This window comes from Alternaria viburni, assembly GCF_023758015.1.
Source record: "Alternaria viburni strain BMP 2772 chromosome Unknown scaffold_7, whole genome shotgun sequence".
Classification (NCBI taxonomy): domain Eukaryota; kingdom Fungi; phylum Ascomycota; class Dothideomycetes; order Pleosporales; family Pleosporaceae; genus Alternaria; species Alternaria viburni.
In genome coordinates this window covers 38,930-64,420 of record NW_026055776.1, presented here as the reverse complement: position 1 = coordinate 64,420, position 25,491 = coordinate 38,930, and the positions used below count along the sequence as shown (strand labels likewise).

General features: G+C 52.2%; 9 protein-coding genes across 9 annotated transcripts; 3 read left to right on the top strand and 6 right to left on the bottom strand.

Moving 5' to 3' along the window:
* Window positions 1–1,504: 1,504 nt before the first annotated feature.
* On the bottom strand, window positions 1,505–6,264 carry J4E79_003974 (uncharacterized protein; the record flags this gene model as incomplete). Its single annotated transcript, XM_049352864.1, has 2 exons — window positions 1,505–5,806; window positions 5,851–6,264. 2 exons carry the CDS (start codon window positions 6,262–6,264, stop codon window positions 1,505–1,507), a joined length of 4,716 nt encoding a protein of 1,571 aa, XP_049212243.1.
* A 1,572-nt stretch (window positions 6,265–7,836) lies between these two features.
* On the top strand, window positions 7,837–8,238 carry J4E79_003973 (uncharacterized protein; the record flags this gene model as incomplete). The annotated part of the gene is made up of 3 exons (XM_049352863.1): window positions 7,837–7,842; window positions 7,876–8,030; window positions 8,193–8,238. The coding sequence occupies 3 exons, from the start codon at window positions 7,837–7,839 to the stop codon at window positions 8,236–8,238; spliced, it is 207 nt and encodes a 68-aa protein (XP_049212242.1).
* A 635-nt stretch (window positions 8,239–8,873) lies between these two features.
* On the top strand, window positions 8,874–9,957 carry J4E79_003972 (uncharacterized protein; the record flags this gene model as incomplete). Its single annotated transcript, XM_049352862.1, has 2 exons — window positions 8,874–9,115; window positions 9,171–9,957. The coding sequence occupies 2 exons, from the start codon at window positions 8,874–8,876 to the stop codon at window positions 9,955–9,957; spliced, it is 1,029 nt and encodes a 342-aa protein (XP_049212241.1).
* A 441-nt stretch (window positions 9,958–10,398) lies between these two features.
* Window positions 10,399–11,506, top strand: J4E79_003971 (uncharacterized protein; the record flags this gene model as incomplete). The annotated part of the gene is made up of 2 exons (XM_049352861.1): window positions 10,399–10,652; window positions 10,714–11,506. The coding sequence occupies 2 exons, from the start codon at window positions 10,399–10,401 to the stop codon at window positions 11,504–11,506; spliced, it is 1,047 nt and encodes a 348-aa protein (XP_049212240.1).
* Window positions 11,507–11,552: 46 nt separating this feature from the next.
* Window positions 11,553–14,100, bottom strand: J4E79_003970 (uncharacterized protein; the record flags this gene model as incomplete). The annotated part of the gene is made up of 3 exons (XM_049352860.1): window positions 11,553–12,345; window positions 12,402–12,922; window positions 13,738–14,100. 3 exons carry the CDS (start codon window positions 14,098–14,100, stop codon window positions 11,553–11,555), a joined length of 1,677 nt encoding a protein of 558 aa, XP_049212239.1.
* Window positions 14,101–15,087: 987 nt separating this feature from the next.
* J4E79_003969 (uncharacterized protein) lies at window positions 15,088–17,336 on the bottom strand (the record flags this gene model as incomplete). The annotated part of the gene is made up of 4 exons (XM_049352859.1): window positions 15,088–15,489; window positions 15,666–15,944; window positions 15,996–17,215; window positions 17,264–17,336. 4 exons carry the CDS (start codon window positions 17,334–17,336, stop codon window positions 15,088–15,090), a joined length of 1,974 nt encoding a protein of 657 aa, XP_049212238.1.
* Window positions 17,337–17,961: 625 nt separating this feature from the next.
* J4E79_003968 (uncharacterized protein) lies at window positions 17,962–19,044 on the bottom strand (the record flags this gene model as incomplete). Its single annotated transcript, XM_049352858.1, has 4 exons — window positions 17,962–18,212; window positions 18,261–18,377; window positions 18,428–18,877; window positions 18,927–19,044. The coding sequence occupies 4 exons, from the start codon at window positions 19,042–19,044 to the stop codon at window positions 17,962–17,964; spliced, it is 936 nt and encodes a 311-aa protein (XP_049212237.1).
* A 764-nt stretch (window positions 19,045–19,808) lies between these two features.
* Window positions 19,809–20,650, bottom strand: J4E79_003967 (uncharacterized protein; the record flags this gene model as incomplete). The annotated part of the gene is made up of 2 exons (XM_049352857.1): window positions 19,809–20,156; window positions 20,219–20,650. The coding sequence occupies 2 exons, from the start codon at window positions 20,648–20,650 to the stop codon at window positions 19,809–19,811; spliced, it is 780 nt and encodes a 259-aa protein (XP_049212236.1).
* Window positions 20,651–21,298: 648 nt separating this feature from the next.
* Window positions 21,299–24,706, bottom strand: J4E79_003966 (uncharacterized protein; the record flags this gene model as incomplete). The annotated part of the gene is made up of 4 exons (XM_049352856.1): window positions 21,299–22,168; window positions 22,220–23,437; window positions 23,490–24,614; window positions 24,680–24,706. The coding sequence occupies 4 exons, from the start codon at window positions 24,704–24,706 to the stop codon at window positions 21,299–21,301; spliced, it is 3,240 nt and encodes a 1,079-aa protein (XP_049212235.1).
* Between the last annotated feature and the right edge of the window lie 785 nt (window positions 24,707–25,491).

Genomic DNA, 25,491 nt, shown 5'->3' with positions numbered 1-25,491 from the left:
CCAATGTCCGATAGTCTTGGCCGCCGTCCAGTATTCTTGATTACATTCTTCATATACTGTGCAGCAAGCCTTGGCCTAGCACTCAACAAACACAGCTATGCTGCATTGATAGTCCTGCGATCGCTACAAAGTATAGGCGGTTCTGCTGTCATGTCACTTGCGTACGCGGTCGTAGCAGACATCTCTATACCAGCGGAGCGAGGCAAGATTCTTGGACCCATGCTTGCTTCTACCAACTTCGGGCCATGTTTTGGCCCAGTGTTGGGTGGCGGTATTGTCTTAGCCACGGGACAAACACAATGGTGCTTTTGGACACTCGTCATCTTTGGGATAACTTCGCTCATGATGATCGGATGGACTATGCCGGAGACTGGGAGGAAAATTGTGGGCAACGGAGCAGTCAGACCCCAAGGTATATGGAAGACATGGTGGTCATGCTTGAAACCTTCTCGGTCGCAACATTCGGAAGCCTCAAGCACCACGATAGTCATCAGCGATGTCAACGTCGGGAAGAATGGGGTAGGCGTATGGAGTTTTCCGAACCCGTTCTCTTCCGTGCGCCTTATCTTCTACGCCGACACGGTGCTCACACTCTGGTCAGCCGCATCTCCTTATGCTGTATGGTACTGCATTCAGGCTTCAATACCTTTGATATATGGTCAGCAGTATGGGTATAATTCGCTGGCAGTCAGTCTTTGCTTCCTGTCTGGCGGCGCCGGAGTTATACTTGGCGGCTTCATTGCAGGGCGCTTACTGGACTTCAACTACAAAAGAACCGCACAACAATACGACCTGCCCATCAATCGGGTATCTGGTGATAATCTCGTCAACTTCCCTATTGAGGCTGCGCGATCCCGTGGCTCATACATACTACACGCGCTCTCGATAGGCGCACTTGTGGGTTATGGCTGGGCTGTCGAGCGTCGGGTTCACGCAAGTATACCGCTGGTATTACAGTTCTTCATTGGTGCTAGATGCACTATCGTGTTACAGCTGTTTAGTACTTTGATGGTGGACATATTCCCGTCAAAGGCCGGCACTGCCGCGGCTTCGAATAACATCACGAGATGTGCACTTTCTGCTATCGCTGTGGCGATTTTGGAACCACTCAAGGACGCTATTGGAAACGGATGGATGTTCACATCGATCGGACTTGTTGATGGGGTGTTTAGTATCATTGCTGTTTGGCTGTTGCAAAGATGGGGTTGGAAATGGAGACTGGCGAGATTGGATCGTTCCTAAGTTGTGGTTATTAGACGGTAGACCTTCGGGGAAGATCATGTGGCTCTGTTCCAGTCGCTGTCGATTGCGTCATGTAAGGGACAATGGCCAGGAAAACGATGTTAAATGCAAGTGTAGATTGATGGGCTCCATGTGTATGTGGCACAAGCTCCTCGATATGGTAACGAACACTAACAAAGCTCCAATATATGACCACGTGTAATGAAATCAGCATATAATGTCCCCGTTTCAAAAGATGCAGGGAATTTTACGAGCATTGATCTCAATGACTCATCGTGCGATGCGCGAGACCTCCAAACATAGCGCTTCTAGGGCTCATGCTTCTCTTCCTTGGTGTGAGTATACCCTGGTCCGTCATGTCTAGCCCGCGTTTGATGACCAGCAGCTCCCCTCTTTTGACGAATATGATCTCGCCACTATGACCGATATCCAATACCAAACCTTGTACAAGACTCACCCAATCGTTCGGGATGAAGAAATGACGAACAGGCATCGCATCGTCGGTATTGATCTCTAGAGAGCGCACCCAGTTGTTCGTATCGAGGAAGACCAATCTTTCGCTGAAGACACCGATGATAGTATGCACATTGGACGATAAAGTTCCTAGATCTTGAACGCTTGTGACGTTTTCCGTGTTGAGGCTGAAGTCGTTGTAGTCGTATACTCGTATAACGTTTTGCGATGATCGCACTCGCGATGGGTCCACTGAGATGCCAATGAAGTAACGAGGGTGACGAAGAGAACGTACTCGACCGATCGCCGTGAAAGGCTCGATTAGATTGCTCAATGAGATGGTGTGCGATAGTTCGAGCGTGGACCAGGAATACATGCGAGCAGATGTTGCGGACACAAAGAGCAACATGTCTGCGTTGCTCCCATGATGTACCCAGTGACCTTTACGCTCAGGCTGCATCGTGACCAGAGAAGCTTGTTTGGCGTCCTGTGACGTTGACCAGAGATGTGTCTCTTCGTCCGTTGCGACTAGACATCTAGAGTGCTTGGCATTCAGTAGTAGTCCAGTGATACCACGTCCGATGACTGTGTCGAAATACGGGGCAGCCGCTGTCCATGATTTCCGCCCGTCTCGCTTCATTTGCCTAATCGTTACTCGGCTGGCAGCATCGCTGCAAGCCAGGATCATGCTTTCAGCGTTGAAATGGAGCAGTATAATGGGTATGCCGACAGTCTGTTTGAACAATTCAGTGCCTTTAGGCTCTCGCGAGATATCGTAAATATGCACTGATCCGTCTTCTTTGCCGCAGAAAACGCTAGAAGCTAAGGATATACACTCTAAAGCCGTTATGTGAGTTGACATGGAACCGCGAAAGCTGGCCTCATGCGGAGCTGTGGATACCGAGATTGTGTCACTATTCTCGTCATCTACGTCCTGTCGCAGCAGCACAGCTGGATCCCATAGCCGACACTGATTCGCCCGTATATCAATGATGCGGTGGTTGTCAGAAGTGAACGCAAGCGTCCTAGGTGCTATAGCATCTCCTTCAAACTCCAGTCGATACAAGAGCTTGACCGTCTCCATGTCGAACAATTGAATCGTTCCAAGCGAATCTGCGCATGCGAGCGTGCGCCCATCGGGTGAGCATGACAGCTTTTGCGCGTTGACACCTATGATGAGGTCGCGTACTGTTCCGTGGAGTGTGTCGTATATGACGAGATCACCGTCTGAGTATGCTGCGGCAAGCAAAGTCTCGTCTCTAAGCGTGCTGAACTGAAGGCTCCATACAGTTGTGCTCCCATCCGAGACCTTCAGCGGCCCGTGAAGAGTGGAACCCGTTTCTTTATCGTAAAGATCATACACACGATCTCGTTCGTAGTCCCATAAAACTATGTCCTCTCCACGATAAACAATGGCCAAGATGCTTTGCTGGGGACAGAATACTGCCAGTGTTGGTTGTTTCGACTGCACGCTCGACTGCTCGTCGAAGTCGATCGTCCAGTCAGCCACGTCTTCTGGTACCCCACCATTGGCAAGGTTCCAGCACATGAGTTCATTCTTTTTGGTAGCTGCGAACAAAAGCATGTCTTCCTCGCTGAACGCGAGTGAAAGACACATGACTGGAATGGCGAAGCGGAAAACCTCAGTCCAATTCGTCACGTTCCATACTTTGATAGACTTTGCTCCAGCGGAAGCACAGGTTAGGCCAGTTTCGCTGAACGTCAGCGCCCAGACCGGCTCCCCATGTTGTAGTACAGTCTCTTCTTGACAAGTAACATCATCGTAGATCATGACCTTTCCGGTAGATAACCCAAGTCCGAAGAACCTTTGTGACGTAGCTACGGTGAGTGGTCGAGCCGGCTTGGTGTAGTTGAGAATTGCAAGACAATCTTGCCAGCCTTCGGTACTTTGTCCAAGAACGCTCAGTCCCCGGTGAGGTGACGAGAATTGTCGGCTAGGCGCTGAGTCTACTGGACAAAATGGTGGTATCAGGCGGTGTATTGCTGAAGGTGAAAACGACAGCTCTTTTCCAAACTTGGTGACAAGATGGGTAAGATCGTTGCCCCAACTGTATAGGACTGTTAACTCTTTTCTCAACCCGACAAGTGGGCTGTGTTGGGCCAATCTTCCCAGGAGGTTGTTCAAAGTCTTCCCCGCTTGGAAAACCTTTTCGAGATCGCCTTTCCGTGCGAGATATTCGATCCATTTGAGCACGCAGTCTGATCCCATAAACTTGCCCAATAGTGTAAGGACCTCGTTGTCACTGGAGGTTACATGGAATATGTGTTGGAAGACATACTCAGACGCATAGTCCATAAGGCGAGGCTTCTCCGGGAATTGGTCCACACTAAGCTTTCGAGGTTTAGTCGGCCGAGCTTGACTACGGGTCAGATAACGAAGGCAGACCAAAGCAAGGCGTTTGTGTGCAGTAGCGCGCTCGATCTGAAACTCTGATCTCATGCCTTGCCGAGTAAGGAAATCTCTGACAGTAAGATGAAGTAACTGGACCCTTTTGCTGCGATCTACATACACAAGATTTCCACAGCAAGTACTGATTGATCGTTCGATGTCATCGATTTTGTCGTGGATGTCGAGCTCGATAGCGCAATGCATCTCGTCGGTTGAGAGAAATCGAAAAGCAAACGTTGTCCACACAAGGATAGCCTTTGAAAGCTCTTTTCCGAACTTCGCATTTGCCATGTCGTTAAGTATCCGGCCATACATCTCGTCCATGTCGGCAGTGTTGCTGGAAAGTACTTTGCGGATCTCAGTAGACGTGTGTACCTGGCGCAGTTCCTTGAGTACAAGGGTAACCCATAGGAAGCATCCATTGGCATTCTTGAGAATCTCTTGGGACATCGCTTCGCGTTCTGCTGCCCCAGTGGCTGGCAGTTGATCTTGACATGAACGCAGGTACTGAGCGATGTCTTTGTTAGTATCTTCCTCTTGGATCGTTTCCGACATGACCTCAATTCTTTGAACAGCTCCATCGGCGTATCTGTCGAACGAGTCCCTTGACGTTATCAGGAGAGAGATCGGCCAAACTTCTTGCATCTTTGATAACAGCGTTACGAGTTCAGATCCTCCTTTGCATTCATCGACCGCGTCAATCACCCAGTACTGAGGCGTGTCCAAACGGCATTTCAACATGCCACTCAGGAATAAACGCCGCCATACGGCCACATGATCGGTCTTGTTTATTGCAGTAATCTGCGAGCTTGTCGAGATATCAAGAACGATACTCAAAAGGTGGGGGTGTTGACTGGCCATTTGCCACGCCATCGATCGGAGGAACGTATTGATCGTGGCTTTCGTTTTGTCACCCTGTACGAAGAAGTAGAAGGAACAGTCGAGACCTAATCCCCTCAAGTGATGAATGATGTGCGCCGAGAGAACACTCTTCCCAGCGCCAGGTCGACCACGTACCCACAAAGTTTTCGAATCTGCTGCGTTTCGCCACTCCTGAAATGTGTTTCTATCAAGAAACCAATCGCACGTTTCGGACAGTCGAATTGACTGGCTCTCTAGCTCGTCATCGGGGGTCTCGGTAACACTGAGGAAAGTACTGAGTGCTTCAATTTGCTCGAAACCTGCTGTCTGATTCGACAGTGCCTTGGGTGTTCTTTTACTCGCGATCGTAGTCGCTAAAGCGTTTCTGACAGCCAGATAGGACGGGTCCGTCTGCAGTGAGAACTTCGCCACATTGCGATGGTTCGCATTCAGATATGTCCTCCGCTCATTGGGGTAGTTCATAACTGCGCAGTGTTTTTCCACTATCATTTGTGTTCCGATGCCAATTTTCATGGGCTCAGTCTCATAGAAAGAAAACAAGCGTAGAGAGCTACTGTAGAGAGGGAAGTCTTCGTTGATCGACTGGAGCACTGGCGACTCCGGGGATAGATCCTGAACAAATGGCCTGGAACCCGGAGCCAGCGCGAGTATCCTACCAAGGGTATCTGCTATGCCAGCGCCTTGATGCGGTGTTGCCAAGAAGAATATAGCGAAGATATTGCGTACTAGACCCTCGAACTCCTTGTTTTGATGGCCAAGTACAAAGGCCTTTTTGATGACCAGACCGCCCATACTATGACCGATGAGTATCATCGGAACCTGACATGATCAGCATACTTCATGTAAAGGTGAGCAGGACGTACATGACCGCCAGACGGTATCCGTGGAGAGTCGTGTATTGAGGCTAGCAAAGACCGGGCAAAATCTGGAACGTGCAGAACTGACTCTTTGCTTAGGCCAGAAGCATAGCCAAAAGTATGAATCCTGACATCTTTGAACGCTTCGTCGTTTGGAAGCCAAGCAGAGGGCCAAAAGAGTGACGGGTTTCCGTTCTTCGCCCAAGTACTTTCGGAGCCACCATTCAGCCCATGCACGAAAATGATATCTGCGACAACTTCTTCTTCTGGATCGTGTAATGTGGTCAGACCGATGGCGCCCTTGGGGAAGTCTACACTGTCATCGGTGCGTCCTGTCTCCCTTCTTGTAAAGCTCCGCGAGAAGAACGATCCGTTCGATGCGCCCGAGGCTATGGATCCACGTTTGTGTGACGACTGCATCGTTTCGCGTTGCGATTACCCCGCCAACCGTGGCTCGGAGATTTTGATGACGAGATCTTTCTTCCGAGGGATATAAAGCAACATACCCATGCGATGAGTGGGCCTTGGATGATGGTGCGATGGGTACAAGGGACTTCAGTCATGAGGGCACAAAGTTTCTCAGTCGATGCGCAGCCTCTTGCGGAGCCCCGGCCAAATCTCCACGTCAGCGGCAATGTACTATCCCGATCCATGAACGTAGGAGTCGGGACGGGATGCTCGGCTAATGAGGGGAAGGTTGCTCGTAGAGGGCGCTCTGACCTGCAGCCAATGACGTGAAGCGATAAGCGGATCGCCTTGTACCACACGGTACCTCCAGTTACTAAGTTTCCAATACCGTGCTCTGTCGTTGTTTCCAACTGGACCACTACTATATGGATAGAGCCATGTAACCCGGGCGTAAAAACCATCGCTTCCTGGAATGCTTTCCTGTTGCTGCGTTACGAAAAGCGTCCATCAGGCTGAGAGACTGCATGTACGTGGGGGCCGTGCATACGGCGCGTAAGCTGTGCCGCATAGCAACGATTTATTGGATTGCGATTGGGCTCCGGTACCATCATGTGTTTTACCTATAACTAGGCGATGCATGGCGGAATGCCGTCTGCCTGATTCCCATTTTCTTTCTCTTCCGTGCAGCCGAGCCAGATCTCGAGATGACCGACTCTTCGATTTGGAACGAGGAAGTTGCCGTACCAAAAGCGGTGATCTCTTATGTCGATCCCAACGTAGAAGAGAGTGAGTATATCGCGTGCTTAGCAACCTTTGTTGGTGGTCGCCATTTACTGATCATGGCTCCAGAGCTTCCAAAAGGGTTGACCATCGAGGGTATTTCGTCTCATGGAGCATCGTACTGGACTCGGACAGCGCATATTCGTGCTCTAGACCAGAATGGAGAGGCCGTGTCGTATTTTCTCAAGGTAGACACCTGAAAGTCCAGAGCAAGTGCAGTTCTGATCAAACGTCGATAGGTGTCTCAGGGCGATGCTGGGAAAGGTATGATGTTTGGAGAATTCCACTCCATGTCTGCTATCCATGACGCTTTGCCTGAGATTGCGCCAAGACCGATTGCATGGGGCGAGTATGCGAACGAAGCCGACACGTACTTTTTCCTGTGTGATTTCCATGACATGACCGACGAAGTCCCCGATGTGTCCGATTTCCCTGAGATGGTCGCCAAACTACACAAGAAAGGAGTATCGCCGTCCGGAAAATTCGGGTTCCCAGTCCCAACGTTTCAGGGAAGGCTCCCACAGGATACCACAGAATGCGACACATGGGAGGAAAGCTTTTCGCGCAGCATTCGTCGTTTCTTCGAGCTTGAAGCGAACTCGCAAGGGTATGAGCAGGAGATGACGGAGTTGCGCGAGGCTATCATGGATAAGGTAATCCCAAAGCTGTTGCGTCCGCTTGAGTCCGAAGGCAGAAGCATCGTTCCTTGCTTGGTGCATGGTGACCTTTGGGATGGCAACACGTCCGTTGATGCCGCCACGGATCGGCCCGTGATCTTCGACGCATGCTCTTCATATGCCCATCATGAATGTAAGCCCTTCTACAGTATCTTGTTCAACCCAGCCTCCGCTGATTGAGACTGCGACACCAGATGAGTTGGCACCATGGCGACCTACCCGCCACAAAATCGGAAAACCTTACGTAACCGAGTATCTAAAGCACTACCCCATGTCAGAGCCGGCCAAAGACTTTGATGATCGGAATGCACTTTACTGCATGTATGTATCCAGGCATGTTAAACGCGTCTCGAAGCCTGGCTAAGCTTCTCACAGAAGGTTCAATCTTTGCTCGTCGGCGCTCTATCCGGGCAACCTTCGCTTCCGTAATATGTAAGGCAAATGCATGAAATGCTAGCAAGATCCGTTCGCTAATATCAACAGCGTCAAGGAGGAGATGAGGGCTCTTGTGGACAAGGTCGTTGGATAGATGGGAGCTGATGATGCAGAGGATGATTCGTGCGGCTCGACTGACCCAAGGGGCTCCTGCGTGGCGGGTGGTCAGTGCATAAAGGGCCGAATCTCGCGTGGGCGACGTGATGAGAACACCAGCTTCATAGCTCCCACAGTAACAGCCACGTCAAGCCATGTCACAATGCGATTCGTCATCGCGTCTCTCGTATATTCGAAAAACGGTCCTCTCATGAGACTTTGCATTCTATTTGACATATCTATGTAACGTGCAATCCGATCACACAGCGCAACGACTGGCAACACCCCCAGGGCCGTTCGGAAGGGACTTCTCGAGGTCTCACGGCAGAGCTGCGAACGTCAGCAGACATCGGCGGACGATGATGCAACGACCTTGATGCAATAATACGGCGGAACATCTCTGGTTGATTTCGATGCAGCATGCAGCCTATGATGCCCACCCGCGCATCGAAGCTGTTGGCGATGCTGCCTGGACACCGCGCCGCATAGGCACTACTGCGGCCATCAAGCTTGAGAAATGACGGCACAGATCTCTCGATGCTGCTAAAAGAGGACAGTGAGCTCACTCAGCTCACATCGGTGCCCGTGTTTTCTTTGCGCTACCTGTTTAGACTTCTATCGTTATTCACAGTCATGACCCTATCCTTCTATCTGTTCCTGGTATGCGCTTTGACCTGCTGGTCACAGTACGCAGCAGCTTACCACGCAACATCAATAGACACTCTCACCGTCGGTTTTGCACTCACGGTCGACCATGCAACTGCTACAATTCGCCACAACAGCACGTTCTTCGAGGACCTGCCCAAAGTCGAAGCTTCGGAGGAATACATCAAGTTGATGCAAAGGTTCTCGTTGTGGTCCTCTCAGCATCCTAGGTGTGTTCTCTTTTCGGACCATATGCTCAAGACAAAAAGCTGATTCCCACCCAAGCCCACCATATGCATCACTCGGTGACTTATGGAACGATATCCCTCGTCAAAGAGAACGAGACGCACGCAAGCAAAAAGGACTTCCTGCTTCCAATGACGTGGCTGTAATTGCGACATTGCTCAAAGCCATCAAAGACGTTGCTGAAGCATCTGTGGGCGCTTCTGTTTCCGCTCTAGTGAGCTTCCCTGCTTTGCCTGGCCTTTATCAGGAGGATATAGTCGATGCCGCCTATTACATCGGTCTTGAGAGACTAGCAAAAGGCCTCGCGCGTCATCCTCACGAACTCATCGCTGCATACGCGGGTCACGGATACGACCTGTGCAAGAGCTACAACCCCGTAAAACGATGCGTACCGGACGATGGAGGCAGTTTCACAACCCGTACTGTGCTGCTGGCTGAATACACGCAAACCGCACTGTTGTTGCACTTGGAGGGTCTGAATGGAGCAGTCGAACTGTCATGGCCGAACATGTACCTTGAACTGCAATTCGACCTAGGTAGCTCTCGGACGCCGGACGAGCAGGACGTTCGCAATAGCGTACTAAATTTTCTGTACCATCACTACAACGAGCGATTAGGGAGAGGACCACCGAACATGACCGTCATCTTGGTGGGTGATCCCGAGAGCGTCGGCGACGGCAAGGTGCAACGAGCAACGAAGATTGTGCTTGAAGCACTCGGGGCGCATGCCGAAGTTCTGGCTGAGAATTCAGCTCATGTAGCAGCAAGGGGAGCAGCGGAGATGGCGTGGCGAGCGCTGGATCACGACGAAAGAATGGAATTGTGACGTTCATGTATTGCGACGACCTACCATGAACGAGCCATTCCCGATTTCGAAGTCAAAACAGCATCAATCTATTTGAGCCATCTCAAACAAGAACTATTGCAAACTAAAGATATTGTGATGTTTGTACCAAGTGCATCTAGAAAGATCTAGTTGTCGAACAAATTCCGGAGCTGAGTATTGACCGCAAGTTTAGTACCGAAGCGCTATACAGTCACATCCAGATCGCGCCAATACAGTACGCATTTTGCGCAGCTCCGATGGAAAACAGGCGCAGAAACACTGCACAGCCTGAAGCAAGCCAGTCCCGCTCTTGCACTGAAACATCGGGGGCGAAGCACGCTCACCGATAGAACTGTGCCACATGGGCACATTGTCGTTGCCTGAAGACCTTCTCAAATGCTGTGATACCTCCAAATTCACGGAAGCGCAGCAGATACCCGCATGGCGAAGATGATTTCCCTTATCCTCGCATTCGCTCTGTCGCCCTTGCTAGTCGCATGCACTCAGACCATCATATCCCTAGACCAGACAACATTCAACCAGCCCACGGTCGGCTTCGCGCTGACCGTAGACCACATCGTCGCATCTGTTCGTTGGAACAATGTCTCAACAGAAGACTTGGTAGAGCTAAAAGCGCCCGAGGAATACATCGAACTCATGCGGCATTTCTCACACCCATCGTCTCAACACCCAAGGTATGGCGCCCATCGCAAGTAGCCTAGTAGCAATCTGAGCGACTACTAAGACCGGTAACAGCCCTCCATACCACAGTCTCAAGGACATTTTTGATGACTGGCCCCGCCAAGCAAAACGATCCATGCGAAAGAAACTCGGCCTCCCGGCATCGAGCGAAGTGGGCATCATAGCCAAGGCCCTGAAGCCCGTGATCGAAGTAGCCGAAACGTATGCTGGCTCCCCGCTGTCAGCCTTGATCAGCTTTCCGGCATTACCAGGTCTTTATCAAGAAGACATCGCGGATGCGGCGAGCTATGTCGGCCTCGCGAAGTTGGGCCCTTGGCTAGAAGCATCTCATCCACACGAAGACGTCGCCGCATACGCAGGAAACGGTCTGGGTCTCTGTAAAGACTACCACAACGAAGAGAAATGTCGTGAAGAGGGGAGGAACCTCACATCTCGCCATACGCTACTGGTCGAACACACTGAGTCCGCGCTTCTTCTACACCGCGACATCCTTCGGGAATCGATCGAGATATCGGACCCGTATATGGATCTTGCAACCTCATTCGACTTAGGTAGTGGTGGTGAGCCTGACGAACTGGACATACAAGATTTTGTCCTAAGTTTCTTGTATCACCAGTATTATTACCCGACGCCTCATCCTCCCGATTCAATTACTGTGATGATGACGGGTAGTCCCGAAAGTCTCAGCGATGGGAAAGCTCGGAGGGTTACGAAACGTGTCATCGAGGCGCTAGGCGCAAAAGCTGAAATGTTAGAAGAGAACCCTAGCTTCAAAGCTGCAAGAGGCGCAGCTGAGCTGGCATGGCGAGCGTTGAAGTTCAGTGAAGGTGAAGTTTATCGCACTTAGGTGTTCTATTGGGATCATTGACGTGGGTGCATTTCCGAGTCGTATCCTACGTAGTCTCTGGAATCTGAAATGGTGAAAGATCGAGATCTGTCGATCCACCTAGAATCAGTTGACTCATCAACTTCCCCGTGCCCGGTCCGAGTGTCAGTCCCCAAGACCCATGCCCCCAGCACAAAAACACATTACCACGTCTTCCATCTGCCTGAAGACCGCTATGATGCGAGAGTTTATCAGACTCGACCATAGCCATCATCGGGCGCCCCGAGCGCGTAACAGGTCGAAACGCCCGTCCAAGCGCAACAACCTCCAACTCCTCGAACGCATCCGGATCACCAGCGTTGTGGACGCGAAGAAAACGGTAGGCACGACCTGTGAGCTCCACAATCCTTGCAGCATCTGGTAGACCTCTCGAGCCTAATGGAGGTAGCGTGCCCTTGTGATCTTTTGCTCCGCAAACCCATATCGTGCCGTCGTTGCGACCTGCAAACTCCAACTTCTCTCCTACAATGTCGTTCAGGCCTACAAAAGCCACCGAGTTCTTTGCGACAGGATTCTGGTTTCGGAAGACGATCCAATCGCCTGCCTCTGTGGCTGAGTCGAGCTGGATTGGGGAGGAGGGGAATAGCGTTTTGTAGACCGCTGGGGTCCATGGGCCACCGGCCAGAACGAAGTTGTCGCATGGGATTCTGACTGAGGATGAGTCTTCTCGAACAACGATTACTGCGGTGGCTCGATTTCCTTGGTCCAACTCGACAGCAGTGACTCTTGTAGATGTCTGAATGCGCACACCCATATCGACGCATGCTCTTTCAAGCCATTTGCCGAGGCCGACTGGGTTACTGCAACGAAGTTGATCAGCATGACAAGGTGATGCATGTACAACAAGCATGCTTACACCATCGCGTTGTTTATCCCCAAGGATTCGGTGTCCACCCCCCACGCATCGCTCGTTCGAAGCCAATCCGGCAAAAGCTCTTGACCATCTCCATCGTTCTTGGTCAACCCGAAGATGGAATGGAAGCGGAGTCCAGCAGTATCACACATATCGTTGGTCTCTGCCAAATCACGCCAGGCTGTGAAGCTGTACTTTCCGAACTCATCCATGATCTCATCATTGAATTTGTGGTGAATGCATCCTGTGCAGGTTCCGGATGTCTCTCCGAATGCGCTCGCTGATGCATCTATGACGATGATGGTATTGTTGTTCGAGTAACCGGTTCGACGATTTGCGTGCGCGAGATGATAGGCAGTCCACAGGCCAATGGATCCCGCGCCTACGATGACGGTGGTCTTGTTGTCCGCGGACATATCGTCAACCTCGCCGGAGGTGAACGAGGGTGTTGAGACGATGCTCGATCTTTCAGGAATGTCTCCGCCGGTGGGGTCAAGGGCGGGGTCGATGAACTCTACTGACTCCTGGCTCTTGGGTTTAGTGCACGTGGGGTGATAACGGGTAGCTTGTATAACTAAGCGAAAGGAAAGCTGAAAGGGTGGCGAAGGTCGTTATTGAGGTCGAGGTTCGGGGATGATTGAGGAATGAGAATATGGAGTCTTGAGAATGCAGTGTGCAAGGGTAAAGTAGTCGTTTGTTCGATAGCTCCAAAGGGGGTACCCTCAGCAAATCCGCGTCGCCGGATCATGATTATAATCAAACGCCTTCAGCAGCGCCACCAGATGCAGCGCCGCACCCCCCACAGCACAAAGATGAAAGATTTGATGTGAGCAACCCCAGATATCGAAAAGTCCCGGGCGAAATCTCTCCGGAAAGCGGATCTGTGAAGAAGCGTTAGCAACAATGCAACCTGAGAATCCACCTTCTCTTTCATACTCACCGCATAGATAAAAGCCCCCGTAATATAAAACAAGCCCTCAAAAATCATCAACCGCCACCCCATCTGCCTGTCCGCCTGCTCCTTGCCAAACGCCTGAGCCGCATGCGTCATCGGCACCGCACCCGACCAGCCAATCGCACAAAACAGCGTCGCCCTCGCCCATCTCCATTTCGGGGTCCGGAATCTAGGAATCGAACAGAGCGTTGCCGCACCCGTAACAATGGAAGTAATCCCAGCCGAATACAACACCCAGTACTGTTTCTGACAGTAAAACCCATAGTACGTCCCCGAATACACCGTGCCTACGATCAGCACGAAGATGCCGTAAAGGTCTAATTGCAACCATGTATGATACACTTTACTGCTGTGATTCCCAAACATGTGGAACGTAGCACTAACACCAAAACACACGACCGCACTACCCACAAACACCCCAAAAGCCAGTAGGTCGTTGATATCAGCAGTCTCGTAACGACTGCTAATATTGCTGTAAGCGTAGATGGCGTAGAAGAGGATAAAGACAGCGCCGATGAGATGCGTATAAATATTCCCAGTCTGGTTGTGCAGATACGACAAGCTCTTCAAACATTCGCGGTAAGAATTCGTGGTGCAACGATAATGGTTCTTGAGGTACTCGTTGTCGCGTTGCCAAGGGTGGACTTCTTGGAAGGTGTAGAGTGTGCGGCTTGGCGCTGGGGGCGCGGAGACGGAGCGTTTGGTTGGGGTGTTTGTTGTGAGGGGGGTTAGGTAGGTTGTTGACATTTTGGCGGCGGGGTGGAGAGACGAGGACGTTGATTGGGAGTTTGCTTCCTGGAGTTCACAGGTCGGGTTGATCAAGGAGATAAAGAGAAAGGAGACAAGAAAGGCGTAAATGAGGAACCGTCAACGAGGGCGATGCGCATCCTTGTACTCGTATGTCCACCTCTTGCGTCTGCTCGCAATTAAAGCAAAGACCTCAGTCAACACCTGTCGTTCGGTCAAATCAAAATAATCCACAAAGTCGCTCTATCGTGTGAAGTCCCCAAACAAGAAACAGCGAGCTCCCACGGTACTTAAAGGGACACCTGTGGCTCGGGCCCATCCAGACCCCCCTTGACAGGTACATAAGCCTTGTGGCAGTGCAACCGCACCGGGCGGAACGGCATAATGAACCACCAAGCGTCCCCTCAAAGGAGCAGGAGAGAACCTGGAACTGGGAAAGCGGGTACCTACGTAGCAGATAACACATGTGTGTGGGCTAGATCAAAAGGGGGTACACGTGGGGACATGCCGAGGCGCGTTTGATTGGCGGAGCCACGCGTCCCTGTCAGCACCGACAATGGCACAAGCCAGCAACTTCATTTCAGAAAAAGAACAAGCAAATGATAATTTCTCAACAGCGTGCAATAAAAAGATCCAACGACATTTAGAAATGAGTATATTCGTGCATAAACGTAGACATGACATTTTGTGGTAAAGGAGGGGTATATAACCAGAGTATCGCATCGCATCGCATCGCCTAGTGTCGTATATCGTATATCGTATCGTATCGCGTAACATTCCGTAATATGTACTCGAACAAGAAGAAGAAGAGCAGGAGAGCGACGTTACACTCATCAATCAGAGTGCCAGTCACTCGCCTGGCTCTCTCCAAACTCGCTCCTATAGCGCCTACACAACCAAAAAGTCAACACACCAGCACTCGAACAAGATAGGAACAGCGGCAACAGAAAGAGCACTGGTGACAGCGAGACACAAAGCAAATCGCACTTACTCATCCCTTCCGCCCCCGTTTTCACTGCTCTCGCCTTGCATGCCCAGTTTGCTTGCGTCCAGCTTCGCCAATCCACTCTCGCCGAGTGTATCTCCGCCCCAGCCTTCCTTCTTGCCCTCGATGAGCATCTTCATCATGTCCTTAAGTTCGCTGACTTCTTTCCTCAACTGCCTGACTTCCAACACCGCAGTGTCGAACTCGACGTTGGGACGCGAAGCCTGCACCTTCTTGTCCCAGCCGTCGGCTTCAAAGTCACAGCCGTCGAGGACTTGTTCCCACTCCATGGTTGTGTCTTCGTCGTCTTCGCCGCGGCGGCGGTTGTCTCGGACGACCCAGGCTTCTTGTTGTTCGAACATGGCGGTGATGACGAGGAGGGGTGAGTAGATTACTGCCATGACCTATTTGGTGTCAGCTTTCTGTGCAACTAGATCGTTCTGGGTATGGATTGTGAAAGAATACTGTAATCAGTACTAGGTGATAATTGTCTCATAGCCGAAGCTCTGAAGTAGCAAATACATAGAAATCATCATATAAACAGCGGGAAAGAGTACTTGTGCGAGGGGGAAGGACGTACCATATCGTTGAGCTTGTCGTAGCGCTTCTCGTCCATCCACCACTCGAATGGAAGGATCAAGAAGAACATCTCGATGAGGTTGAACGGAGCGATGAAGACGTTCTCGTCGGGAGCACGAACGAACTGCATCGTCTTCTGCGAGAAGAGAGCCATGTACTCGTCGATGGCGTTCTGTGTGATGTCTTCGTAGGCGGAGTTGTAGAGAGCGATGAGGACGTTGAGCAGGATAACCATGACGACGAAGGTGAAGATGTAGTAGAGAATAATACCGAAGGGAGGCTGTTATTTGTTAGCTCGTGTCTGAGTTTGGTGCCATACAATGTGACATACCGAGAAGTTGTCGAAGCCTTCAAACTCGGGCGATTGCATGACAGCGTTCAACATGGCTTGGAACACGAAGACAGTGTCGTTAGCAAGCTGATCATCCGCGATATCCAGACCGATGAAGGCCTGGAAGAAACCAATCATGACAACAAGGAGTAGCATGAAGAAGATGAGCGACTCGCGCATCATAACCTTGAGCACAACAAGCATGGCACCGAAGAAGCGGAAGGTGTCGAGGTACAGCAGCAGACGCATCCAGAACATAGGCGCAGTGAAAGCCAAGAAGTCGTAGCTCATCTTGTTCAGATACTGGCGCCGTGTGTCCTTCTCGTCGCTGATAGGATGTCCAAGAGCCACCATGCGCAAGACGAAGCTGACCGTGAGAAGCGAATACAGAGTGCTGTTGAACATGTTCCAGAAGGAGATGTAGAAGCGTCCGACCTTCCAGAACTTGTTCGCCTCGTCGCAGATGAATCCCAGAGTGAAGAGGTACAGCAGACCTTCGACGACATCCAGGTCACCAGAGGGGTTGATGGTGTTGATAGCACCGGTGTAGAGACCCAAGAAGATGATGGACACGGCAATCTGCACCCAGTTCTGGTACTTGGGGACGCGCATACGATCGGGGTCGAGATGGGCCCAGTAGCTGGTGTTGGTCTTGTTCTCGTATGTGACGAAGCGGCTGGGGTCCTCGTCGTCCTGGACTACCCAACCGCGCCACAGGTAGTTGATGCACTTTTGGTAGCCGGACGATCCGATGACGGTTACGGCGTGAAGGTCGACAGCCTTCTCGACGGCATTGGCGGGTGTGGTTGGCTCTCCGTCGATCAGAGTCGAGTAGCGCTTGAGCAGCACCTCCTCGAACAGATATGTGGTATCCTCTTCGGCCTCAATCAGGCGCTTGGCCATGATCTCTGCCGCCACGGCGCGGACTTCGTGGAGGTCGGCATCCCACAGCTCTGCGGTAGCTTGTTTCTTAAACCACTTCTTCACCTGCAGCAGGCAGAAGACCACGCAGGCATTGTGTTCAGGAGCTCCTGCTTGTTTGGCCGTCTCTAGCACCTTGTCGGTGATGATGCTGCTATGCGCCTTGGTGATCTGCTCCTCTTCGAGCTCGCACGGTACAACTTGCTCGATCTGATGCTTTAATCGCAGAGCGACTATGGTAACGTCTTTCGGATCGATAGGCGGAGGAGGAAGGTGTTCGCGACGCGACGTGGGAAGAACTGGGAGGTGTTAGTACTGGGATTGATAGGAATGATAAGAGGACCTACGCGCGCTCATCTCATCCTGCACTCTGTGTCGCCTATCGCCATCTCCACTGAATAGCTCGTTCCACCGCACCATAGCTGCGGCGTTGCTGTAAGCGCTATGTCTCGTGCAGGTCAGTCAAGCTTCACGAGAGCTATGTCGAGCTCTGGAAGTGCCCAGCAGCGAAATACCGAGGTAGCGTCAGGCTTGGAAAAGCAAAACTGCGCAACACAACAAGACGCACACTGAGCAGAGTATCTCAGCAAAGAAGGAGCTGCGGTGACAGCGCGACAACAAAGCAGCAGGACCCACGATAGACCGGGTTCTCGAGGCTAGTGTTGGCTAAAACCTGGCTGACAACGCTGGGCGCGCTCCACCAGTCCAGCCAGCGTCATCCCGCTCCACCCTGCGAATGGCCCAAGCTCTCTCCTGCTGCCGAATTAATCCCAAGCCGTTGCATGCGAGACCACCATTGAGACATGGAACTTGAGTGCATATTCATTGTTGATTTGCTGCTGAGTCCGCTTGTTCTAACACTCCCTCTATGCGCAAACGCATATATGCATGTGGCTGAAGACAAGGTGCTGTACATGTCGAGACGCCTTTGCATGCATGCTCGTGAACCACCATATCGACGCCTCAAACGCCCATGCCCACTTTTTGCAGATACCCTTGGTCTTCATTATCATCGTTGCTCGTATGCAAATATTCTCCCAGCCGCTTAATCGGCCTCAGCAACACCGCCCTCATCGCTCGTGCTCTCGTCCTCGTCACCGCTGACTTCCTGGTTCTCGCGCTCACGCTTCTCCATGAGCGCGGCCAGCTCGGCGTCGTCGTTCTCGGTGACGGCCTTGGGTGCCATCTTGACCTGGCAGTCGCCTCCGGCCTTTGAAATGTTCTCCTTGATGTCGACGATGGCTTGTTCGAGGCATGCGATACCGGCGCTCTTGTCGAGACATTGCGAGGTGAGGACTGCAGGAGTTAGTTGAGAATGGGGATGTATGCAGCGCGATCACGTACCGTAAAGAGGCGGCGATACGAGCTTGACTTTGACCTGGTTCTCGGGGGTGTTCTTGGCCTCGGCGCATCGCAGGGCGGTCTTGACGGCATCGATACCCTCGTATCCGAAGCAGGTGACTACAGACGTTAGTAAATGCATCCACATGGCTTATACTCCTCCAACATACCCTCAATGTCTGACCGGACCTTGGTCGGCTGGGGTGTCAACCGCTTGCCAATGTAGCTCTGCAACTCCTCCTTGACAACGTCGTTGGGGAATGTGACATCGTTCCAGACCTCGGGGTTCGTAATGCTGAGCTTGAAGGCATCGATCGAGTGTCCGTACTTCTTGTTCAGCGGCCAGCCGATGGTCTGGTAGATCTCCTCGATAGGTGTCTGCGTCTTCTCGGCGACGTGGCGCATGATGCTGTGCACCATCTTTGACTTGTTGTATCGCTCCTCGCACTTGACGATATCCTCAGGCGACACTCGGCGCTTGGACAGATCAATGTAACCCTTGTCCTTGTCTACACGAAGCACGACGACGACTTCGTTGCGGCCAACTCGGATGAGCTTCTGGATGGATCGAATACGTCTTCGCGAGAGTTCGGAAAGCAGAATCATGCCGTCGATGTTGTCTGAATGGTTAGCCTTGCTGCCCATGCCTGTGCTACGTCCTCAACCCACCATATTCCAGCAGCTTGACGTATGCGCCCATCTCGGCGATCTGCTTCACGTTGACCATGACGAAGCTCTCCACCTCCGGGTACTTCTCCTCGTAGAATCGGCAATTCGTTAGAGACATGGTGAATGTGTGCTCCTGCTCTTCTCCTGTGTGGTGTTGGGTAACGTCGCTCGACTGTCGCGAGGTGGGGTCGCTTTTAGGATTGTTCTTTCCTTTTGGGGTGGAATTTCCAGAGGTCAGGTGTAGTGGTGAGCGAGAAGAAGTTCTTGCTGCGCAGAGTGGATAAGCGTCGGTATGTTGCGCGGAGACCGAGTGGAAGCGTGAAAGTAGTTTGGCTCGTAGTGACTCAAAGATTTGCCCACTCACTGTGTGAGATCGCCCGCCGCCGTGGGGCAACGCACGCCATTCCCCTTTCGGCAACGCGCCATCCCTGTTCCGCCTGCCGCGACCGACCTCACCATATTCACACATCCACGATTGCAGCGCGAGAACATCTTTCGTCGATGCTCTACCTTGCTGAAACTGAGACAGAGGTTTTATCACGTTGAGAAAAGATGTAGAATGAAGAGAGACAGCAGGTACGATACAAGAATATACGCACCGGTCCAAAGACAGTCATGGAGTCGGGAACCATGCAAAGGCGTCCGCACCAGTGCATTACAATCTTGCTGGAACGTAAGAGAACATTAAGTCAGACAAGTCAGATTAAAAGGCAAGATTTGGGTCATGAATTCCATTACCGAGTAACACGTAGTCTCTCGTCATCTAAGATCCAAAGAACGGAACCTATACATCAATCGCATCCATCAATCATGAATCATCACCAATCCCACCGATTTCCAGTCCGAAAACTCCAAACCCCAATCAGTGAAACGATCAAACGCTTAGGCGCCAAAGAGAGCCATCAAGACACCACCAGCCAGAAGGGCAGCGCCCACGTTGCTAGCATCAGCGGCGTCAGTGAAGGGAGGAAGGACAGGCTTCGACATGGAAGCACTAGGACGACCAGTTCCGGTCGCGGTCGCAGTCATGGTGGTGTTGAAAGTGGGGAATGAGTGCGAGGGCGTGGAGAAGCCGGAGGGCACGTGGCGGGAGTGCTCAGAGGGCTTGACCGGCGTTCCAGTGATGATGGACACACTGAAGTCGGGGGTAGCAGCGCTGGATGAAGGCGAGACGACAGTCTCGGTCACCTCCTTGGTTGACGTGAGGCTCTTGGTCAGAGTGGGAGGAGGCTGTTTTTCATGTGTTAACTGGCTGTTGGGTGATGGGCGGATCAAGAGAGAGGGAGACTTACAGTGGCAAAGCTCGGGGGCGTCTTGCAGCCAGTGATGGTCGTAGTGTGTGTGCCGCCATGGGTGACAGTGTGGACGTCGCTGATGCAGGACTCAGACGGGAGAGGCTTCTCGGTCATTGAGGACAATGACGAAGGGATAGACGTCTGGATAGTCATGTCCTTGGTAGAAGAAGACTCGGTCAGCGTCTTAACTCCGGTACCGCTAACAACAGGAGGCGCAGTGACCGTGACAGTGCTAGGAGGTCCGGACGCGGTAACAGTCAAAGTGTTGCAGTGAGTGCTAGACGAAGTCGGGACCGGGTCGACGAAGGTGACTGAAGTCACGAGCTGGACGGACGTGACGACAGATCCGACATTCGAAGAGAAGTCGGTGCTCGACAGAGCGACGTTGAAGAGTGCGGTGGCCGCGAGAAAGTTCTTGAAGATAGCCATTGCAATGTTTGGTATTTGTTGTTAGGTGTAAGTGAGTGTGGGTAAGAAGTTCGAAGGGATTGCTTGAGGAGCTTCGAAAGGGCGGTGGAGTAGAGATTGAGTTGCTTTAAACGAGTGTAGAGTAGAAGCGATGGGTTAAGAGAAGGTGAGGGCGGGGTATCGCTCTATTTATCTACGGAGGCGGGCGTTTGTTTGTGCGGGGAGTGGGCCGAGCGTGTTTTGATAGCGCCAAGGCTGCAGTGCGGGTGAGGCGATTAGGCAGAGGCAACGCGTCCGCTGTCCTTGAGTGTGAATGTGAAAGCGTTCGCGTGGGAACTTACCCATCGCGTTGGCGTAGCGACACCGCGCGACCGGGTGGTGGCGTCAGTGTAGGTAAGATAGTGCAACTAAAAAATGAAGAACCGCCATATGTCAGAAAAGTGTGGCAAAATAGGTACTTTGGACACTTCGATAGTATTACATTATGAGCACCTATGTATATAGCTCGAACGCTGTGGTCAATTGTCAGCAGCAAGCATGCAACGATGTACCTGCCCAGACCACCCACCGCCGTGCTGAGTCCTAAACGCTGAAGACTCAGTACGCCTGCCGAGAGCAAAAATCCATATACAATACAGGCCTTCATAAGCACCCCAGACCATCCTCCTCTTATGTATTAGTATTACTCCGACAAACTTTCCCATTCGCCATCCCATTCTCACCACTCTCCTCGAGTCTGAAGTCAGCATTGTCGCCCTGGATTCGCTCGATCTCGTTCTGTATTGCAAGTACCCAATGGTCTCGCTCTGCACGCGATCGCGCCCTAAAGACCACGCTACGGCCTTTACTTCCAAGCTTAGCTACCCTCTTGAGCTTTGTGCGCTTGCCCTCTTTACGAACTTGTTCGCCTCCACCTGCACCCTCCTCAGCGCGGAACCAGCTCTTTGCTTTGCCATGCCAAATGACAAATGTAGTCATGACGTCCTCGTCAGTTGATGTCCAGCCGTCTTCAAGGTAGATTCGTGGGAGGGCGTGGTGTCCTGGCTTGTTCGCATCGAAAGTTTGATTCTGATAGAGGAGGTCATTCTCTGTAAGAAGACCAGAGTAGACGTAGCAGTCCTTGAGATCGAGATTCGCAATGCGCTCGTGGTGGATGTGCGCCAGTTGTTTGCCAACCCTACTTCGCAAGACATCGCGGAAGATAAGCAGTGTGCCGGCAGTCAGCAGAACGCTACATCGTGTGAAGGGCGCATGTATGCGCGGTTTGCGATACAACATTCCGCTCATATGAACGCTGCGACAACAAGCGATACCACACATGTTGTAGAGCTCTGGTGAAGCAAACGATTGAGTCACCTCCCACTTCCTCGCGAATTGCCCAACGTGTGCTTCTGTCTCTTCGTCAATCTTAAGGGCGCTGAGGTTGCGACTACGTGTGGCTTTGTAGAGGGCAATGTCTAATGCGGTACGGTGTTTCCAGTACTTGGCCAGAGCGCGTAGGTGCTGTATCCACTCTTTCCGATGAGCTTTATCTGCGGCCTGTATATCATGTCAGTCAAGAGCAAAGGTGTATGCCAAAGAGTTACGCACCTGTAGACGAATGATGAGGCCATTCTTCATAACCAACTCCAGGGTACGATCGATGTCCAGGTCCTTCGTAGCTCCGTCGTTGCGCATAGAGTCGTCGACCTCCTCGTCAAAGTCCACATCCGAGCCTTCTTCCAGGTCTTCATCGGCAGGACTGGCGCCTAACTGGGCTTTGCGGACTTTGACAACATCTGCCAAGCTGATGTAGCCGTCACAGTTGAGCAGGTTCTGCTCTTTGCGGGTAGCTTCATCTGCTGCATCTTCATCATGCAACCGCCTAGCTTCCGTCGTGCCTGAGTGACCTTCGATCAACCACTCAATCTGCCTATCCTGGAGGCCATACGGATTGACAGCCCAGCTCTCTGGCACCGCGTCTTTGACCGCTTGCGCTGTCGGCACATTGGCATTTCCAGACGCAGGTAGCCTCGGAGGTGGAGGTGGGGTGACTTTTGTGGGTCGTGAAAAGACGAGATACTGATCGTGGCTGGCAAAGTATAGCTGCTTGTGGTACATCAGACCTAGTCGCTTTGCCCGTCCTCGTTGCCCTGTCAGTCTGATAAGAAAGCCTTCAACAGGAACCGGTTCGGTCAAGGTCTTGTGCTTCTTCCGTGTCACTGCTGTTGTAGGATAGTGTGTCTTGGGCCTCAGTTCGAGTTCGTGCGACTTCAGCATAGCTATCGTGCCGTACATCTTCCGCTCGTTCGCGCCATGTATCCACTCAAGTCGATCATAGCGCTTCCAGGCGAGACCTATACGCTGGTCCTTGATCCACGATTCCAGCACGTCAGCCCACTCCGGTGCATCTTGCAGTTGATCTAAGCAGCGCTTGATCAAATCTTGAGCAACCGCCTGTTCCTCTTGCATAGTCCTCAGCAGAGCCTCCTCGGTGTTCTCTGCATCCTGAACTTTGTTTTGCGATGCCTCTAACTTCTCGAATGGGTTGGCAATCCGTATGCTCAAGCTCATGTCTGGTATGCTGATCTGGAGCTCGGAAGCACGCTGCCAGCCAAGGACGTTCCGTAGGAAAGTATACCACTCTACTGCATTGGACGCGGTTCGAGCTTGCATGATGAAGATCAGGGTTTCGCGTGAACCTGGTGAGGACACGACCATTGACTTGTCCAACGATGAGTAGAGATTGACCTTGCAGGTCTTTTTCCCCAGCGGAACTTCATAGGCAGCCTTCTTGCCCGCTCCTGCATTCTCAATTTCAGGGATGACCTGTGAAGGAAATTAGTAGCTTGACGCATATGAAAGCAATGGGCAAACGTACCCGTGTCTGGTAGAGCTGCAGCAGAAATTCTGCGTCATTGGTATGGCTGTGGCGACAGACGACCATGTACTCCCGCCATTTATCTTTGACACGGGAGACGACCCTCTGGTTGACGTTTTCATCAAAGTCTTCGGGAACTTCAGCGGCGGCATCTACTCGCACAAGCATGCGTTCCATCTTGACGACAAGCCCATCTTTGATCTTCTGCCGCCTTATCTTGGTGCCAGCTCGCTGAACAGTCATTTGCGCCTTCTTCGCTTTGAGCTGGATCGTGGCACGTCGGGAGTCCTCCGGGATGTCAAACTTCACAAGGTTCCGCAGATTCGACTTCTTGCGCGTCAGATCTCCCGTGTTAGGGTCCGTGTCTTGGGGCAGTTCCGCGGAAGAGGACATCATGCCTGATCTTCTCCTCACTCTTGCCATTATACCCTTCGCAGGCGGTTTCGAATCGACATTAGCGGAGGCCGGTGCCTTGTTCATGTCAGCCTTACGCAGCAAAGACGATGTGGATTTTGCATCTACAGAGGCTGCTCCGGTAGCTGATGCAGGACTCCCAAGGCTCTCTACATTCGACAGTGGGCGCTTGCCTAATGACGTCGATCCTGCCTGCCGTTGGCCTGAAGGAACTTGTAAGCCACTTGCCTGTGCGTGCTGTTGTTGCTCCTGCAGCGGCCTTTCGTCCGATCCTTGTTCGTCGTCATCATCTTCGTCTGCGGGTATCGAGGACGCAGTAATATACGTCTTGTCCGTACTCGATCGGCGGACTGTCCGTTCGTTGGTGGGAATGCGCTCGATGTCGTCGTCTTCCGGCTCCGAGGGCGCGTCTACAAATTCTTCGTTTTCGTCATCGTCCATGACATCGCTCTTGTGATCTGAAGCGCGCGGGACTTGCAAGGCGGGTGGAGTCGCCGCAGTCGCATCCGCCGCGCCATTGGCCCCGCTAGCCTCGAGCTCTTGCGCTCCTTCCTCATCTTCTGCTTGGAGTTCTTCGGGTTGGGGGAAGCTGTGCTGGAAGAGGGCGGACGAACTGGGGCCTTCGAGGCCACTCAGCCGCCGTTGGCGCGCCTCACGCGGGTCTGAGGAGAAGGTCGCGGTACGCGTCGAGTAGTTGATTCGAAGATGGTGCTTGTACCTGAGCGTGCGATGTCAGTACATGTGGCATAGGCAGTTCCTACAGCGACATCTCTTACCAATCGGAGCGGTGCTTGGTCAGCCATGCCGTGGGGATAGGACCGATGAAGTAGCGTCTCGTCGTGAGATGCAGATGCTCGGGCGTGGCATGTTCCTACTCCTCTTAGCTTGCGACATGCGTGCGGTAGTCTGCAGCCATGCATACCAGTCGCTGCGCAGTGTACGAGTCGGGGGGCAGATTAGTAACGTCAGGCTGGTGCCATGAGCGGCGCTGCTGGTCGGGCATTGGACCTCTCCTATCTCCTTCTGGCCGCGGAGGTGCGCTCCTTCAAGTCACGGTCGGGTGGGAGTGAATACATAAACCACTAAACAACATACATTAAGTTAAGAAGCTAGTAAGAGGCGCGACTACTTTGCATAAGGAGAGGCAGCCACGAGCGCGTGGCGGGCGTGCGACTAGGAAAGCAGGCGCGGGCGAGGGCCGAATTGGCGACGGCATCCTAGCCCTCGTCATCGTTGAGGTGCCCAGCCCGAACCCCTGTGCAGATCATTATCACAGATCTTCTCGTCGCTAGACCAACGACAATATTCGCAGACATGCGATAATCATTCCAGCATTTCAGACAGGCTTCAAATGAGCCGGCGGGGTATCTAGGCGTAAGCTGTTCTCCACGTTTCCGACACGCTTTAGCGTCTCCTCCAAGACAATCCGCGATTCGACGACATCTCAGAAAAAGCAACCTACCCTCTTCTGACTTGACCCATTTTACGGCAGATGATCTCTATGCATTTATTCGTACACCAAGCAGCTATTGTTTTTGTCAATCCACGTGTGTCCAGTCTTACCTACCAGGTTCCGGTCCCACAACAC